Source organism: Ceratina calcarata, unplaced genomic scaffold (genome assembly GCF_001652005.2).
Source record: "Ceratina calcarata isolate Rehan_Ccalc_2016 unplaced genomic scaffold, ASM165200v1 scaffold250.2, whole genome shotgun sequence".
Lineage (NCBI taxonomy): Eukaryota > Metazoa > Arthropoda > Insecta > Hymenoptera > Apidae > Ceratina > Ceratina calcarata.
Genome location: NW_017147019.1, coordinates 730,734 through 748,227, shown reverse-complemented (window position 1 = coordinate 748,227; position 17,494 = coordinate 730,734). Strand labels below are relative to the sequence as shown.

The 17,494-nt window shown below is 46.5% G+C and overlaps 1 protein-coding gene across 3 annotated transcripts in view; it reads right to left on the bottom strand.

The window, feature by feature from the left end:
* The window catches only part of LOC108623082 (tyrosine-protein phosphatase 99A), a 281,109-nt gene that overhangs the window by 158,486 nt on the left and 105,129 nt on the right, over window positions 1-17,494 (bottom strand). For all 3 annotated transcript variants that reach the window (XM_018021369.2, XM_018021370.2, XM_018021371.2), the window contains exon 2: window positions 15,863-16,153. In XM_018021369.2, coding sequence (XP_017876858.1) covers window positions 15,863-16,153 — 291 coding nt within the window. The remainder of the gene's footprint in view (window positions 1-15,862; window positions 16,154-17,494) is intronic.

Genomic DNA, 17,494 nt, shown 5'->3' with positions numbered 1-17,494 from the left:
TTATATTCTTTAACCTCTTCACTCATAAAATGGGTCAAAATTATTATACTTGAAATTCCTTATTATAAAGATTCCACAGGTCCAGCATCTCATCTCCTGGCTCTGAAATCATCTCCCTCCTTGAAAGCGTTCTTAATTATATATTCAAGTTTCTGGGCTTCATTAAATGAGACAAAATTCTTTTACTTCGATATCCTGTCCCCAGATCCCATAGGTTAACGGGAAGATGTGATTGACTTAAAAGGCCAATATGGGGTGATTTCGATTGCGGGACCAGTTTGTATTTTCAAGGAGAAGTAATTTGATAATGGAAAAAGGTCGGCGGATCTCTACTAAAGTACGGTCCTCCTACTGGCTTTTTAAGAAATTATATGCTCTCCACTCGATGCTACCTACCGCGGATCGTCTCCCTTTTAACCTGTCTCCCTTCTCGTTCGTCTCAAGTGTTCCCCCAACGAGACCGCGACCGCACGATTCACGTAAGGAAGAGGAAACCGCCGTGGAAAAAGTAACGGCATTCATATCCTTAGTCAACGTTAATTTTCTCGCGGAATTCAATTGCGCGAATTTATTCGCGGAAACATCCGGCAGTCCTTTTTTACGGGACCAATAGACCCGAAACGCGAGGAGGTCGTTTCGCGGATAATTAAGGAGCCCGGCGAGGAGAAAAAATCTCGTTGAGAAACAATCTTCGCCGGGAGGAAAGGCGGAAGCGTTTCAACCTCGTTACAGGCCGCGCGCTTTTCTTCGCGCGTGAATGCCCGGCAATTTAGGAAAACGCGCGAATCCAGCCGTGAAATATCCTTTCATACGCTGCCACGCTTGACACGCGAGTTATTCTCGCGCCTCGCTTCAAACAGCCAAGTATGCACACGGTATGCATCTCGACTGGGAAGAGATGGAGGGGGGATGAATGGAAAAACTGGGCTAAGGAGAATCCATTGACGAGGGCACGCACGCTCGTGAACGCCGCTTAACCGTGCACGATGGCTCGATAAAATGTGTGAAACAGTATTTTTCATAAAAATCCGTTTGAAAGTTTAACTGCGAGGCAGAGGAGAAAAGGCTTTATAAATCCTCTCGCGTTGAATGGACACGGTGTCAGGTGCTCCAGTGAAGAGGCAAAGAAACAGGCGGTTTTCAGATATACTTTCAATTACGGAGGTGAATATTCTAACTCAAAGAGTAGGTCAAACACTGAATTCTGCTGGAAATGATGAAGGAGGCGGTACCCGGAAACCTGTCCCGTCCTTTTCGCGATCCTCTTACGGTTTAAATCGCGTTACAGATGACTTACTCCGAGTTTCGGTAGCACGCGTTACTCGCATCCCGCATCTCTTGCAGCTGCTACTGTAAATTAACGTCTGCGATTCGCGAAACTCGAGCAACGATCTAATACCCGATGTAAAAACCGACGTTCTTGGTTTATGCAGGATTCGCGCGCGCAGTTCGTTGAATAAATAATAACGTAATTCGTTCGGCGGTTCAAAAATCTTAATGGCACTCACTAATTTAATATTATTGTTAATACTACATTTGATACATCATCGCCGTGATTAATTATGCACGATTCATTATGCATCAAATTTGTTATTCCAACAGTTGTCACGTGATTATACGATTACATTTCGAAAAACGAGGTTACAATTTCTCGTGCGGGAATTATTATTTACCGTTTTATCTATTCTTCGATTCTAAAACGACCCGGTCGTATTGGATACGTAACGAGCGGCCCATTAATAACCTGCCGATCGTAAACCAATTAACGGAGTCGTGTCCGAGGGCGCGGAAATGGGGTGCAGTTGGAGAGATAATGACACGAACGGGTAGACGAAGAAAAAGGTTTCCGGGGGTGGAAAAAGGAGAAAGGAGTGCGGGCTGAATGGCAGAGGTTAGGTCGTTCAAGGAGAGGAACCTTAGAGAGAGATGATACAAGGAGAGATATAAGAGAAACGGAAAGGCGGAAATGACGAGAGGAAAGAAGGCAGAAAATGAGCGACGGCCTCGAGGACGAGTCACGGTGGCGTGTTCGTAGCTGACTGGGAGTCCTCGTATCGCTAGGATGAGATTTGCAGCGACGGACTGCGGTTCGGTTGACGTGATGCGTTGCATTATTCATTTTCGGTTCGCGGTAACGTGCAATCGCCTGGACCCTGTCCCTAGCGCCACGATTGCTAGAGCTCTTGGTGCCGATTGGTTTCGATACCGCGAAGCCATCCTGGACAACGTCTAACCCCGTTGCTCGCTTGTCAGCTGCAATTAGTCCAGGCTCGACGGTAATGGAAGTTATCTCTCTATCCTGGACAGGCTACTGGAACTTCCGAGATTAGATTACTAATCGGCTGATTCGAATTCAAGATGGCTCCTCTCGTTTGAGTGTAAAAAAAAATTGGTTCGACGTATCGAATGAAAATATTTTAATCTCGTTTCTTATCGGGAAATATACGATTTTATTGTAGATACGTTGCCGAGGGGAGACTGTCGGCTCGTTATCCTGCCTTAAACCAACCGTGTCGTTCGCGCTAGCATCGTGGAAGCCGCAAACGACCTTGGTCCCGCGAGGATCGAATATAGCAGGGTCAGGAGTTGATGATCGTTCGCCACGAGACCAGGGACTTCTCTCTTTCCGAACACCACCAGGAGGGGCGTGTCTCCGATCATCCGAGTGCACAAAGGAAACGAGAGAGTCATCGAGTCTGTTTCATCGATGACGAACGAGGAGTATTCGCAAAGGGTGACACGGCCAGGTGAACGACGGTGCGCCTGACCAAATGCCAAACCCGTTTATACACAATCTCACCGCGCGGAGGACGCCTGAATTTTGCAACCACGTCACGGCTCGATCGTGTAACCGATCTCGAAACGAATGCGAATCCTCTCGTCGACGCCGCTAGATCGATAGCCTATCTGCAATTAGCTCGTGTCAAAACAGCTGGATGCGAGCGAGCGAACGAGCGTGGTCCTGTTCGGCCGTGGCCCGTGCGTGGGCGTGGCCGGCGCGATCCACACACAAAGGAAATGAAAGTCCCCTTTGACGATGCGCCGGCGATGTTGCATCGAAACAGCACGATTCGTCCCGCAAAAGAGACACCGTTGTTAGCCGAGATCGTTGGTATATTAATTGGAATCGGGAACGCGACCCCCGTTGCTCATGTAAATAGACGTGAACTCGTGAAGACGTGAATTCTGAAGTCAACTTCTATTCGCGCGACGCGATTTCGGCTGTCCTCATATTTCTTGCTACACCGAACTCGTTAAATTTACTCTGGTCCGTTCGCGTATGGACGTGCTATGGATAATATGATAACCTTTCCGCGATTACGACGTGAAGCTCCGTAATTTCGAAGGAGGCTAACTGGAAATTCTCCATAATAGGTGCGTTGAAACTTGGGGAACTATCGAAAGTTTGGGAAAGTTCGGAGGACGTTAACGTTAGACGGGTTAGAACGGTAGGCTGGTTCGTTTCAATAGTGATGCGGAAAGGTCATTGCGTGGCTGCTCTTTTCATTATGCGCCAGACATCGCATGAGTCTCGGTCGTAATATGGCCGCTTAATGCAGACTAATCGTCGTTCCGTTGAAACCGAGGCGGTAATTACGAAAATGATGCAAAAAGGTTTCCCGTCGTTCCGCGGGGGACGCATCCATCCGCGTTCGAATTCGTTTCTGACGCGAATAAAATAATAACGATAGTTTTCGATTCGCTCCCCGTTTTGCAAACGCCACGAAGATTTCCGCGGTGAAGAACATTTGAGGATCTGCCGTTGAGGTTCTCCAACTTTCGTCTCATCGCGTAACTCAAACCGAGAGTTTCCGTCCACCCGAGGGATCCACTCGGAAGTACGTACAGGAAAAGGTTATACAATTAAAGAGCCGCTGGAAAAGTTCCAGCGTTGTTTGGTCTTCGAACGAAATGCAAACGAATCCCGCGAGATTTACTCTTCCCGGACGTCTCAAACGCTCGTGGACATTCGCCGTAAGAACAATTTTATATTCAACGTTCGGCGAGTCGAAAACAGACTTTCCAGGTCACGATTCGAATATCCTCAAGAACGGGCGAGAATCGTGCGAATCGTCGCCGCGGAACAACTTAAAAATAATTGCAATTAGTAGCCGCGGTGCGAAATAGTTTACGACCCAGTTTTAGAAACTTTGAACGCAGCAAAAAGTGGACGCGATATGTGAAGCAATTCCATGGATTCCGGTAACGGTCGGCTCGCGTGACATTTACGCGGGTGGGTACTCATTCATGAATGTTTAGCATCGAGAGTGCCAGAAGCAGTTGGGAGTCAGATGTCTACGGTAAAGCGGGAAAGAGCGCGTAAATAATGGATCGCCGCCGGAAAACCGGGAAAAGGAATTCTCTCTGAAAATTTACGGAGTTATACAGCTGGTGAACCACTTTCGCTGCATGAATAAACGGTACGCTTAGAATGCTCCAGTTGCGTTCCGCGGCCCCGGAAACCGACCAAAACGATGAGCCCTTAGTTACTTACTACTGTCTTCGTAATGACTTTTACGGGCAAACAAGCCCAGATTTTATATACCCGCAAAAACGTTTTCAACAAACCGAAGTAACGTTGCACGAGACGGTGTAGTCTTAGTCGAATGGTAATAAAGATTAATGGGCGCGATTCATTTCGAAAAATATATATAATTCACCCAGATTTCTTCGCGTGATCAACGCGTGATATCCGAAGGTGTAAAACGCGGATTATAGAGAGTCGAACGTTCAGCGAATAAAATTATGCTGAGGAAGCGTCAGACAGCGCAACTTATAGCTCGTAAAATTCCGGAACCGAAACGATCGTTCAGCCATCAGGGGCGAGTGAATCTTTAAAAATACAATAACCAGTGGAGTTTTATGGAGGAATCCGTGGAATAGGTTGCACATGAACTCGTCGAGATTCGCAACACTCGACATCCTCCAATAATTTTATGAACGCTGATAATTTACTAACAGCAAGAACGACAAATACTCTTGATAATTCGTCTCCTCGTTATCTCCTTCCTTTATTGATAATCAGGATTAATTCTATTAAAGCGAATTACTGTCTCGCAGCCACTCGGCTAAAGTGGAAACGACGTTGAAGACTCCCTCTTCCTTTGTAGATACAGATTTGGTAAATTCACACTGGCTACGGTGAAATATTCAACACCGGGTTGACGTATCTCTTTTGAAAGTCAAACAGACTACAAGCTTGGAATAAACGCTCTCTGTAATATTCACTCGTTCGCGTGTTATCAATTTTACTCTGCCAAACATTACGACTCCTTACATCGCCACTTGAAACATCTAAACACGTTGGAATTTTGTAGTAGAAACTTTTCTCTCTAGCATCAACGAAAATGTCGTGCGATCCGTTTCACTCTGGTAATTGGAGCAGTAGCGGAAATACCATCCATATTCCACTTTCGCCGCGGGGTTCCGAGTTCACGTTCTGAATGTTGCATGCGCGTCGAAAGACAGAGCGGAAGCATTACCGCCTAATGTCGAAAATTTAACGACGGGGTATGCGGTTCAGCGGCTTATTCGAGGGAAGTAACTATTTTTCACCGAGCGATTCATTATCTTAGTAACCGGAGCTCTTTCCGGATCCATCTGTATATCTTGAACGCCCGCCCTCACATGTTAAATCACTCCTTTTATTCACTCGTGGGCACTTGAGTCCCCGTACTTTGTCTCTCGAGCTCCACTTAACAAATGCATTTGCTCGATCGCGTTTCACTTTATTTTAATTTACTTCAAAGCCGTCGTTGTGTAACGTTCGTATTTTTACGTCAAACGACGTGACAATCGAATCGTAACACAAGTAGTATAAGTCAGTCGTCGGTCAGACGCGGCTGCATTTTTAAATCCTTTTAACGACTATTCAATTCACTACTGATTTAAAGTGTGAAGATATTTCTGAATTCGTTTGAAAATAATCGATCAGAGTATTTCACTTGGGAACGGAAAGTAGATTGGAAAGTCGCGGTGAGTGCCGGTGACGCGTAATGGGCATAGTTGAGAAAATAATGAATCCGGGTGGTGGCGCCTGGCTGCGCTATAAATTACAGGGTAAGTTCAGAGATTAGCCCGAAGCCGCGGCGTAACCGATGACTTATTACGGAGCTCGCGCCCCGCGTTCGTCGAAAGAGCAACGTTGTTGGCTGCGTGGCCGAGCGACGACGAAGGTAGAGAGAGAGAGAGAGAGAGAGAAATCGAGGGGGAGTAACAGGTGAACGTCGATCAAACAGGTAATAACGCGAGGCTCGTAGCTCAAAAGGACTCGACGATGCTGAGCGATCAACGAGTTTGTTTGCACCGTCACGTCTGATTAAAGTGAGGGCGGCGGCGATCGCCAGACAGAGTCAGGCTCGACGTTTCCGCTTCTGGGACGCTAGTTAATTGCTGATCGATTGGAATAAATTGCCGTCGCCTGGTTAATGCCTCAATTAAAAGGGTACGAGACGACCGGGAAAAGGAAGCGAGTCTGCGGCGGGTCTCTCTATCGACTTTCGCGATGTACATCCTCTCTTGCTGTCCCATTCGCGCGACACGATGTTCGATTAGTCGGAGAATCAACTTCCATTCCTCGTTTATTTCTTATTCGCGCCGTCCAACGACTGGACATTAATCCGCTCCCTTCCCGACGCTCGATTCCTTCCTACGCTCGTACTTTCATTTGCATACATCGACTCCTCCCGTCTCGATGCCCAATTCGATCTTCCCATTTGGCTGATTCTCCGCTTCTAATCGTTTTTAATTTTAACCAGATTTACTTTATCATTATTCATCGAGAAATTTTGATAATCCTGATCGAGGAACGATTCGAGGGCTGATAGAATCGACGGCATCGCGGGCACACCATGCATACGGATTAGATGGAGTACGGAGGCTAGGTAATTGGTTTTCCAGGAAAAGCAGGTTTGTTTGGTTGCGGGGCAGAAAACAGGCAGAACGCGACGAAGTTAACGGTCCGGCGTCACGAGACACGCGCGAAAAAAAAAAGGAATTCGCCCCTTGTTACCGACTAGATTGTTCCTGGATTCGGTGAATAACGAACGGTATGCTAATTTCAGACTACCTCCGCACGCCAGTTCTCCAGAATTTTAATGCGAGATCGTAATAAGTCTCACCCGTGCACATACGCGCGCGGTCAGCACCGCCGGATTTCTGGCTCCCAAGCCGTTTTCCGATCTCGCGAGCGAATGCTCAGTTGGATTGATCGCCGCGGCTTTAAGAACTCGGATGCAACGGGTTTTCTCGAGCGGATATGGGGAGATATACTCGAGATGAGAGATGCTCACAGCGGATGAAGCATTCTGCAACCATTGAAATGCCCGTGGAAACGTGTTGAAAGTTTTCTGAAGGATAATGCGAACGTCGAAGTCTCAGAAATTAATCTACGGTTTTCGTTGACGTGAAATAAACGAATAATAATCGACGTCGTGATTCAATATTATATATTGATATCGATAAATGGTTCGATAGCTGTGCATATTGATTCTCGATGAACGTCCCGGGAATTAAGGAAAGGTTTCGTGTGTTGGGAACAGATTTGGTACTCCCGATACCGGGAGGAATTGATAACTTGCACCGGTTCGCAGCCTGGGAATTGAGGAAAATTATGTTTTAGAAACATATTTCAAACAGATCTCGCAGTTCCGATCGGAGCACGCAGAAGTTAAACTGGTTGGCTAACTGTAGTTAACTGGAATCCCCGCGACAGGTCGCGAGGCTAGACGGAATGTAAGTTCCGTGCGACAAGAATTCTTAGTTACCCGCGAAGGAAACCGGGGGATCCCGTTTGCCATTTCTGCGAGTCCGCAAATGTAATAATACAAAAGTCGCTGTACATAAAGAATGCGTTGGCCACGTTCCAACCAGAGCTGACAGGCGACGCGTCCCGTGGATATTAAACTCGGTCTGCGTGTCACCTGAAATCCTGACGTTTCAATAGAACCAGAGCCGATCTTGTTCCGGGTTCGTTCTACGCTAAGGAGTCGTAAACCACTTAAGAAACAGCGAAAGTAAGATCGTTCGATATAACCGTTGTTATTACGCGGATCGATCCAATATGAAATATAAAAAATATAAAGCCTCGGCCTCTGTGAACATGTACTCTATTCACATGTCAAACGATTTTTATACAATTGAAACGGAATTCCACTACCGTCCAGGATTTATTGATTCGATTTTATTGCACAAATTCCCAGTTGCGCTCGCAGGTATTATTATATTAACTCTACTACCTGGTCAAGCGTAGTAAGTAATTAAAAACGGATTCCAATGACTCAAAAGTTCGCCTGCAATTACCGAAGGGTTCAACATTCTTGGAGGTCGTGTACCGGGTTCGGGAAATTTACAAGCGTTTCCTTCGGCTGGAAATTCTCGCGGTGGAAATTACCGAAATTCGATAGCCGCAAGCCTGCGGCCGTGAGATTTGTTACGATTGCGAACAGCTGTACCGAAACAGCGTCACGCGAAATCGACGGTTTTTCCCGTGCCGTCCCTCGCCTCCACCGCCGCGATTAACACGATGACCGTCGGGGATGCTGCGTCATGGATCGAATCGCAGCGCGGGCATATCCGGCTTGTAACCGTGGATTTGGCGTCGCGGAAAAACGCGTTTAATTTAGATGAAATCGTTTCGACAGCATCGGTGATCAACTCGCGCCGCGGCGAGTAATAATCTCCGATCAACGATGTCAATTTTCGACCGAGGTCTGTTTCATATTTATACGTATGTGACTCCGCATACAACATGCTTTCAATTAGTTCAATAAAAATGAAATATCTCCGATACTGTTCGATGCGACAACGTTAATTGAATGATGAAATTTGAATTTCCAGTGGATTATAATAAACACACAGGACACTGAGAGATATTGGATCCGATTTTCCGTAGAAATTGCCAACTTCGCACTGTATAAGAAATTCTAGAAGCGGAGCGGGTGGTTGCCTGCCTATTGTCGTCTACTCCGAAGAAGAAGGGGAATGGAAAAGCGCTATTCAGAGGTTAAAGTCTAAAGTGGAAGAGGCGATGTTTTAGTCATTTGGGTCGCGAATAGTTCTGCGATTCGTTGATACCAAAGACTGGATGAAAGAAAGACGGGTCGCGGCTAGGAGGGGTTGTTCCGCGAAGGCTCGCCGTTTCTTCGAGCTGACAATAACGCCGGGAAGACAAGTAGCAGAATAATCTCGAGAAAGAGAAATTTTATTTGCCCCGTCTCGGGGGAAACGGTTCTTCCTTTTCGGTTCTATTTATTTCGGATTCGTCAGCCACATGCCAGAACATGTTTCATTATACACATTTTACAGCACGTCGTGTATAATGCACAGTCTTTAAAAATTCACACGTTATTCTCTAAATACGTTCGTCGTGTCACCTAAAGGATCTGTCTGACGCGTGTGAGACGTTGATCGACGAACACGACTTGAGATCGAGAAAATGAATACGTGTCATGAAACGATGATGCCTTCACTACTACGACGTATGAAATGGTTCAGATAATAATAATACAACGGAAATATCTTCGAAACGGTGAAACGGGAGATGGACCCGACTAATTGCCAACGTTACGCGAAGAGTTTAATCCGTTCATTACAGACGAAGTGTATTCAAACAGTATTATCGTAAAACCTGCTCTCTGTGTTAGGTTCGTCGGCGGTACGATTAAAGTTAACTCGCGCCGCTCGGCAAAGTAGACAAAGTCAACGATAAATCCGGCCGTAAACTGCTTACACGCACGGCGTACACATCGTTAACTCGATCGGAGCGTTGTCTCGGTCCTCTTTGATTACAGTGCGCGTGCAATTCTAGCATAACTCGATTTCGGCCTGTAGTGCTCGCACAAAGACGACGACATCGGAAGAAAAGAAAGAGGAGCAGGGTAGGGCGAGGCTTTTCTGGCAAGCTACAAAGAGACATTTTATTTCCCCCATCGCGAAGGGACGCAATCCCTCTTGGTCGTCATGGTGTCTACCTTCCATCGGTGTTTTTCCCAACTGCTTTCCCGGCCCTCGTCCCACTTACTCTCGGCAACTAACGCTCCCGTCGCTTTATTCCTCCTCTACTGCGAAATACCCGCGCTGAGAGATTTTCCTTATTGCGCAACGTTTACTCTAATTATTCATCCGACTGACGACGGACTTTTTAACTACGATCCTACTGCATAAAAAGCTCCTTCTTACTAATGCAAATTGATAATACTTTTAAGTATGCATTAAACTTTGTAATGGAAGACGCGTACAACAAATTCGCTAAGTGACGATCACACGATGTTACGACATTTAAGGTCACTGTGGCAGTTTCGAAGTTCTAGGCCGCTTTCATCGTTATCGTATCGACATAACCGAGTAGCGCGGTGTCTTCAAGTAGGGCGGTTTCCCGTCGGAGCAGTTCTCGTTGGCAAGTTTCACTAAACGCTTCTATGTACATACGCTTTGATCGAAGTGTTCGACTTCATAATCGTCGATGCAATAGTCCGATCATTAGAGGGTCGTCCGCGTAACCCGTTCGAGATCGATTTACATCGCGAGTTCGATCGAACTCCGCGAATTGAAGAAACAATGCGAATGCAAAGATGCGACACCGGGGTACCGGTCGTTATACGAAGAATAATCGTAGCTCGTTAGGTGTCGCCGAGATTTTCGCGGTGTTTCTTCTCCCCCTTTGTTCCTTGCCGTCTGTTTCTATTACTCGTCCCCGGCGTAGTAGTCTGTCATGCATATGAATGAAATGATTTCGCTGGGAGTCGGAAAAAAAACCGACGCGCCGTTAAACGACCGGCGTTTATTCATGGCTGTTCCCGGATTCCGATGCAGTAAACCAGCGGCATGATAATTCCGGTCTGCTTTGTGCGTCCGCCGCGAGCTACCCGGAGAAGAATGGATTCCGCGAGTATCCGCCCTCGCATTACCGTGTCAAAGCGTGAACGGAACCATTCCCGCGGTCCGTTTAATGAATTCGCGATCGATGGGATTAAAAACAACGGTGAATGGGAATTGTACAGATTTTTTTACGCGCGGACAAAACATCCGGGCGTACATCTCGATGTGAAAGGACAGATTAAACGTCCATTTAAATCGAACAGATCCTAATATTTTATCAGTGCGAGAGACGACGGTAGAAATAACTATCGACGGGAGATATGGGACATAATTTTTTAGAATAAGTTACTCGTTAAAACGGAGTAACGGAGAAATGTTTCATCCCAGTTCGTCATGTAACTGTGGACATTCGCCTAAATCGCAAAACTTCGCACCTTTATCGAACGTTCCATCAGCCGGAGCTTGTGATTTTTTAGATTTACGAGCGGCGCGTATCGATACCGTCGTTCCGGCTGATTTAATGGAATCCGCGTCGATGGACGGTGGCTGGGAAAAACAAGAACGCCGAGCAGAACGCTGAAAAAGTGAGAAACGCTCCGGAAGAGAAAAGAAATGCGTGGAGGAATGGGCCAGGGAACTGATTGTGAGCTCGAACTCGAAACCGCAACAATGCTCCTTGCAAGTTCTACTCCTATTGTCGCGCATCGTTGCTGCTACTCTTGCCAGTAACAGTCGTATAAACGGAGGAACAAAATCGGGTCGCGACCTCGTAAAAAGAATTCGCGACGTTTCTCTTTATTACACATGCCTAACTGCGTGTGTTCGTGCCACTTCAAAATAATAGTATGCAAATAAACCAGACTGTGTATTATTTGCGTTTCACGTAAAATCGCATCGGTTTCACAGTACAAAAGCTAAAATTCATACAATTTTCAGATTTAATTTTTTACTCCCATTTTATCAAACGTGGTTCAAAGTGTTTAATGATTCAAAGTGCTATTCGAATGGGTGATATTTGAATTACCACACGGAAAATTTCGCTTCGATTTGAGAACGTGTATTGTGGACCAGGATTATCCGATTACTCTCTGAGGCACGTTATCCCCGTTCTTTTCCTGGAATGGAAAAGCATAGCCGGTTTTGTCTGGCCTGTCCGATCGGGGAACGAAATCAGATGAACTTTCGACCTTTGAAGACCATACGCGTCCCAGTACTCGCATCGACAAGGGGCGAAAACATTTATTCAATTTCAACGGGCCTTTGAAGATTAACGAGACCAGCCTTGGAGCCCTCTCTATATTCAGGACTCCTTTCTTTGAAGGGTTGCTCGCGTTTTGTAACCACATCCGACCGAATTCGAGCCATTTCCCTGGAAAACGCAACTATCTTCGACGGGTTTCGCGCGTCGATGAAGTGGGTGGCGACGGGGGTCGCTATTCAGAGATATAAAAGGGGGAAACAAAGGTACAGCTCGTGTGAGGCGTAGTAACAATAGCGGTGATCGTTATCGAGGCTCACACGCCTTTGTCCCTCCACTTTCTTCCGTTCCCTTTGTCGTTGCCACCCACCCCGCAGCGTCTCCGCCGTTAATTTTTACGTGAAACGAACCGTCAAACATCGGCCGCACCTTCGTGCGATAACAGTGATACCGCTGGTTCGTCGGACCATGTATCACGGGCGAAACTTTCCGGATTATCTCGTTCCCAACTTGTAATCTGCCCTTCAATGATTCTTTCCGTAAAACTGTCATAACTATGTAACAGTTCCGATAAGTTTCGGCTCGCTAATGCTTGAACGGTCGAACGTTTAGTTCGGAGCACTTTGACGTGCGTTTAAACCTTCGAAGGATCGCGTTATTAATACTAATTGTAAAGTCCAGATTCACCGTAGTGAACGGGATCAATTTCCGTGAATTATTTCTGGATTCTCGTCGACGTTAATTTCGTCAAGGAGTGAAAAAAATCTAAGGTCGGAAAAAAATGTAAGGCTGAGAACGGGAACATCGATGTCACGAGGACGACGCGACGTATGACGCGGAGAATTTTCAACGCTCGGAAATTGCTTCTGCCTGCCGCAGCGTCGCGTTTCCAGAATTTGATTTAACTTGCAGAAAATCTGTTTGAAAAATCACAAGAAATCGTTCCGCCCCGCGGAGCTGCCGCGATTTTTCAAGTCTAAAAAATCGTTCAACTATAATCCCCAGCGATGATAAGAAATCACGTCGTTTCAGTGTGTCACGTAAAATTGTTAATAGAAATATAAACTTAATAATGCAGCAAAAAAAGAATTGAATGTATATAATAAACTAAAAGAGATTTCAATCACGATCGATGTAACATAATCGTTTAATCGTCCTATAGGGATTCCAACGATCCTGCAAGTTTGTGTCAAAGTTCGAGTGATAGAAAAGTCAAACTGAACTGTACGCGTAGCGCAAGTAAGAGAAATCAAGGGGGACGCGTGTTCGCCGGAAGGAAACCGCGGTTCTTTGCTGGAACCGCGCCCGCCCGGATTCGAGAAATATTCATTTTAATGGTTGATATAACGCGGATATTGGTTACCCCTGAAACGGTACGTGACCGGAATTCCGTGCGCTATCACGTGCCACCGTGTAGAGCACAGGATATAGAAAAGGCGGGGCTGCTCGGTATTTGAAATCGGAACCGCGTGAACGATCCCCCTCGATGTGCGCGTTAACCTCTCAGGGCATCGATTAAGCTCAGGAAAGTATTTTATTTCACTAATTTATGCCGCTCGGTTCAAAATACCTAACGTATTTAAAAGTAGGAAGTTTTTAGTGGATTTTTTTTTTAAATCAGAGTGCCGCTCCACTTAATTACCGCAACGTCTAAGAATGAGATATCGAGGATTTTGAGAATCGTGCACGAAAACGTCGTTTGTCTCCGACCGAAGATAGAATCTCGGTAAAAATATTGAATTTATTTTTTCCCGGAGCAGTTCGTTTCAGCAGCGGGGTAAAACTTCCTATTCAAATGGAGTCGCGGATTGTGCATTGAATACAAATGGCCGAGATATAACGCGATAGCGTAGGGAGTGGGATGGGTGTGCGCGGGAGGACCTGTTCGATTTCTCTTTTTCCTCGGCCGTCCCGACCCTCTGTCTTTGCTGCACGCGCGTGTAAAACTTCCGGCGCCAAGTTATGCGAGGTACGAAGTTTTAACGAGAACTCCCATGATTCCGCGCCGCCTATGGGACGAAAGTTAGCTTTTGACGCGGCGGGTAGCATGTGACGAATTCAAATCAGCCGTAAATACTTAGAGCAAACATTCCCGCGACGAGCGGAGACAAACTCGGCTGTAAAATAAAGCATTAGGAGGACGGCGGACAACGAGATAGTTACGTAGAGAGCGCGATGCGCCTCTGCCCGCGCCCCGTCCCGCGCCGTTACCTTTGCTCGTCTGTCGGTATCGCGAACTTCCTTGCAAAACTTTGTGTAAACTGTACTAACTTTCCCAACGGAACTCGGTTCAATAAACACAAATTGCCAGACGAAAGAAAGAATCGCCGTTACGCGTCGGTTCGGAGTAAGATCAATTAATTTCGCGTCGAGCACGGCCCTGCCAGAATATCCGAGTTATAAGGATTTTTATCTACCGTGTCCAAAGGACGACGCGCGAGTCGTGCTCGATTCCCATGGGACCCGAGGGCTAAAAACGGCGTAAGTGCACCGGGAAAGTTCTCTTCATTTTTAAACAACACGAGAAACAGAAGAAACGCATTCGAAAGTTTGGACTCTCGCGATTCTTGCCCACTGGAAAAAAGGATCCTTTCGCGCTCGAACTCGTTTCGTTTCTTCGGGGCACCTACGAGACGATTTATCGACGCGAACTCGGATCTCGCTAGCAGAAGGCGGGATAGCCTCCCCGAACCGGTGTAGAATTTCGATGGTCGTTCGACGGAGTTTCCCCGATTATCCGAACGACGATGTAAATTGCCTTGACATTACGCCGGAAATTTAGCCCCGCTGGCTCGCAAGTTTATCCAATATCGTCGATGCAACGAGGGATTGAAGTTGCCAGGAGCTCGGTTACCGCATGGCTGAGCGCAGCGCGCCCACGCCCCGGCAAGACTCGAAAATTGCCTTCGTTAGTTACCCCGCTACTCTTTCGAGGGCCCCCTTTAAAATAATAAGCAAAATACCTTCCGCGACTCGCATCAGTTATACTTGCATAATACACCGGTCGGCCATTTTTTTCCATCTTTCGTTCGTTAAAAAAATTATTTACCATTTCCAACAGTGCCTGCGACGGGCCTCAGTTCCGGACGGCATTATCACTGCCAAAAGTACACGCTGTTGCGCGCAAGTATCAAAGCTAAAAAAAACACTTTAATCCTAACTGGCATTCGAGAGGATTGTATATACTCGGACACGGCCGAAGTACGGTTTTTAAAGGAACGCGAAAAACTGTGGAGAGGCACAAGATTAAAACGCAAATACACCTGACCCGCTTGGCTCGTTGGCGGCTAGCCAAGCAACAGGGAAACGCGAGGTTGGCTTAATTTTTAATTCACTCGTCAGAGAGACCGGGGGAAATCCCGATTGGCGAAACGCGCCGGGATTTGCTGTGATCATTTTTACGAGGCGTACATTCGCCTCCTGATCGTCGATAATTTCAATTTCGTATCGGCTTCATTTTACCCTCGAACATAGAAAATGCTCGATTTTATTTCATTTTAATCCCTCGGTACTCAATTTTAGAGGCAACTTTTAATGAATTTATGGAGGATCGTAGTTTTAATTATGAAATTCAAATTTTAAGCAACATAAATATGAAGATATGAACTGTTTACGCCTTCTCTGAGAATTCCTGCGACCGACAAGTCTCAGTTTCTGATCAACGAATCACGACTTAAGACTTCAAGACCAATTTCATACGAGAGGCAAATTTCTATGGGGTCATAATACAAATTACAGGGATTCGTGATTTAATTTACTCGGATTCCTATCTCCTTTACGAGAAGGGTGTAACTTCACGAGAGACAGAGGTATAAACATAAAGAAGGCAGTAAAAGGGACACTCACCGTGAACTACCAGATTGATGACAGCCTCCGGCATGTTGCGATTGTTCACCAGGCATGTGTACTCGCCGCTGTCCTGCGCGGTGACCGGGTGAAAGTGCAACGCGTAGTTCTTCAACAACGACACCCTATTCTGATCTTCCCGAGTGATCGTCGTGTTGCTGCTGTACTCGAGTAGCTGCAGCCCGTCCACCCGCCATTCCAGCGTTAGTATCAGAAAGTTCTCCGTCACACCTGGACAATTCAGCGTCACGTTCTTCCCGGCCTCGACGACCATCTCTCTCATCATGGAATCTGAAAAGCGCAGAAATCCGTCGTTACATACATCACGTTGTGGCCGTTATCGCGCGAATGAAAAACCGGACAGCCACGCCGGCTATCCCACGATCGAGCTGCGTCAGGACCATTTCGCCAGAGGTTCGGATGAAACGAGCGCGTTTCGCAGAAGCTGCGACTCTTACGGCCGCTAGGATCCGTTACAATCGTCAACGGCTTACAAAATTTCTTTAAAGTGTTTGCAAATTCATTTAAAACTATTAATTAAATGGCATTGTTATGTACACGCGCTAGAATTCCGTCATGCAAATTTGCCCTTCAAAATAATTTGGTACGTGTACGTCGGGTTACCGGCGACGTTCGAGCAGATTACATAAATGCAACGAGACGGATCAAATGGTAACGACTGCAGTTTCTTGAAGCAGGACCCGCGATTCAACTCAAGGCGTTACGGTGCAATTCCGAGTCGAACTCCCCGGAGAAGAGTCCAATTAGCTCGGCTGTTCCCCGTTTTCGGATTGTTCTTCCGACGCAGTTCCCGTTTGTCCCCGACCTCGGAACAAGGGGGCGCCATTTTAATTTACCCGAGTCAACTGGTTCCTGATTACACCCCGAATCACTATTGCTTATTTTTACCAAGCTTTTAACACGAATTCTTGGACTCCGGTTACGATTGTTTAGCCAGAGGTAAATTACATTCGAGTCTGCACACGATTTAATTAGTATGATAATAGAGCGTGGCCGTATTATATTCGATCTCCGTTCGTGAACTCTCAAATTCCAACATGAAGCCGATAATTAACGGAATTCGAGCGGTGATTTTCATGTTTCTAAAGTTTCGAAATTGTTCCTGTTCTACCGAGCGACAAATTAACCTGTCGTTAAAATTTTTCGGAAAACGTACTACGGCTTAAATCCTTTGACCGTTTCCACGAAATTCTATCTTTAAATTCTGACTTTGATGCGAGCTTGAAAACAGTGCTCCTCCCGTGAACGGGGTAAAAATAGCGAGAGGTAACGGCATCGGATTGACCAAAGCACGGAGCGATTGGATCGCGTTCTTCAAAATCGAAAGGTCGTTGCGCAACATGATTCACCAAGTGATTCCCATCTCCAATCTCTGATAAACTCAACCGCGCCGAACGAGCGCATTCAGATCACGCGTACGTATTCATACGTGCATAAAGTGGAAGCTCGCCCCCCCTGCTGATTCCACCGCCGCCGCCTCTGTTTCTCCTCTGTTTTTCGTCAACCCCTCCCAGCACTGATCCATCACAGCGCCCGTGCAATTCTGTTTCCCCGACCGATTTCCGAGCATCGAGCTCCGCACCGTTCAACTTTGATCAGACGTACTGGATC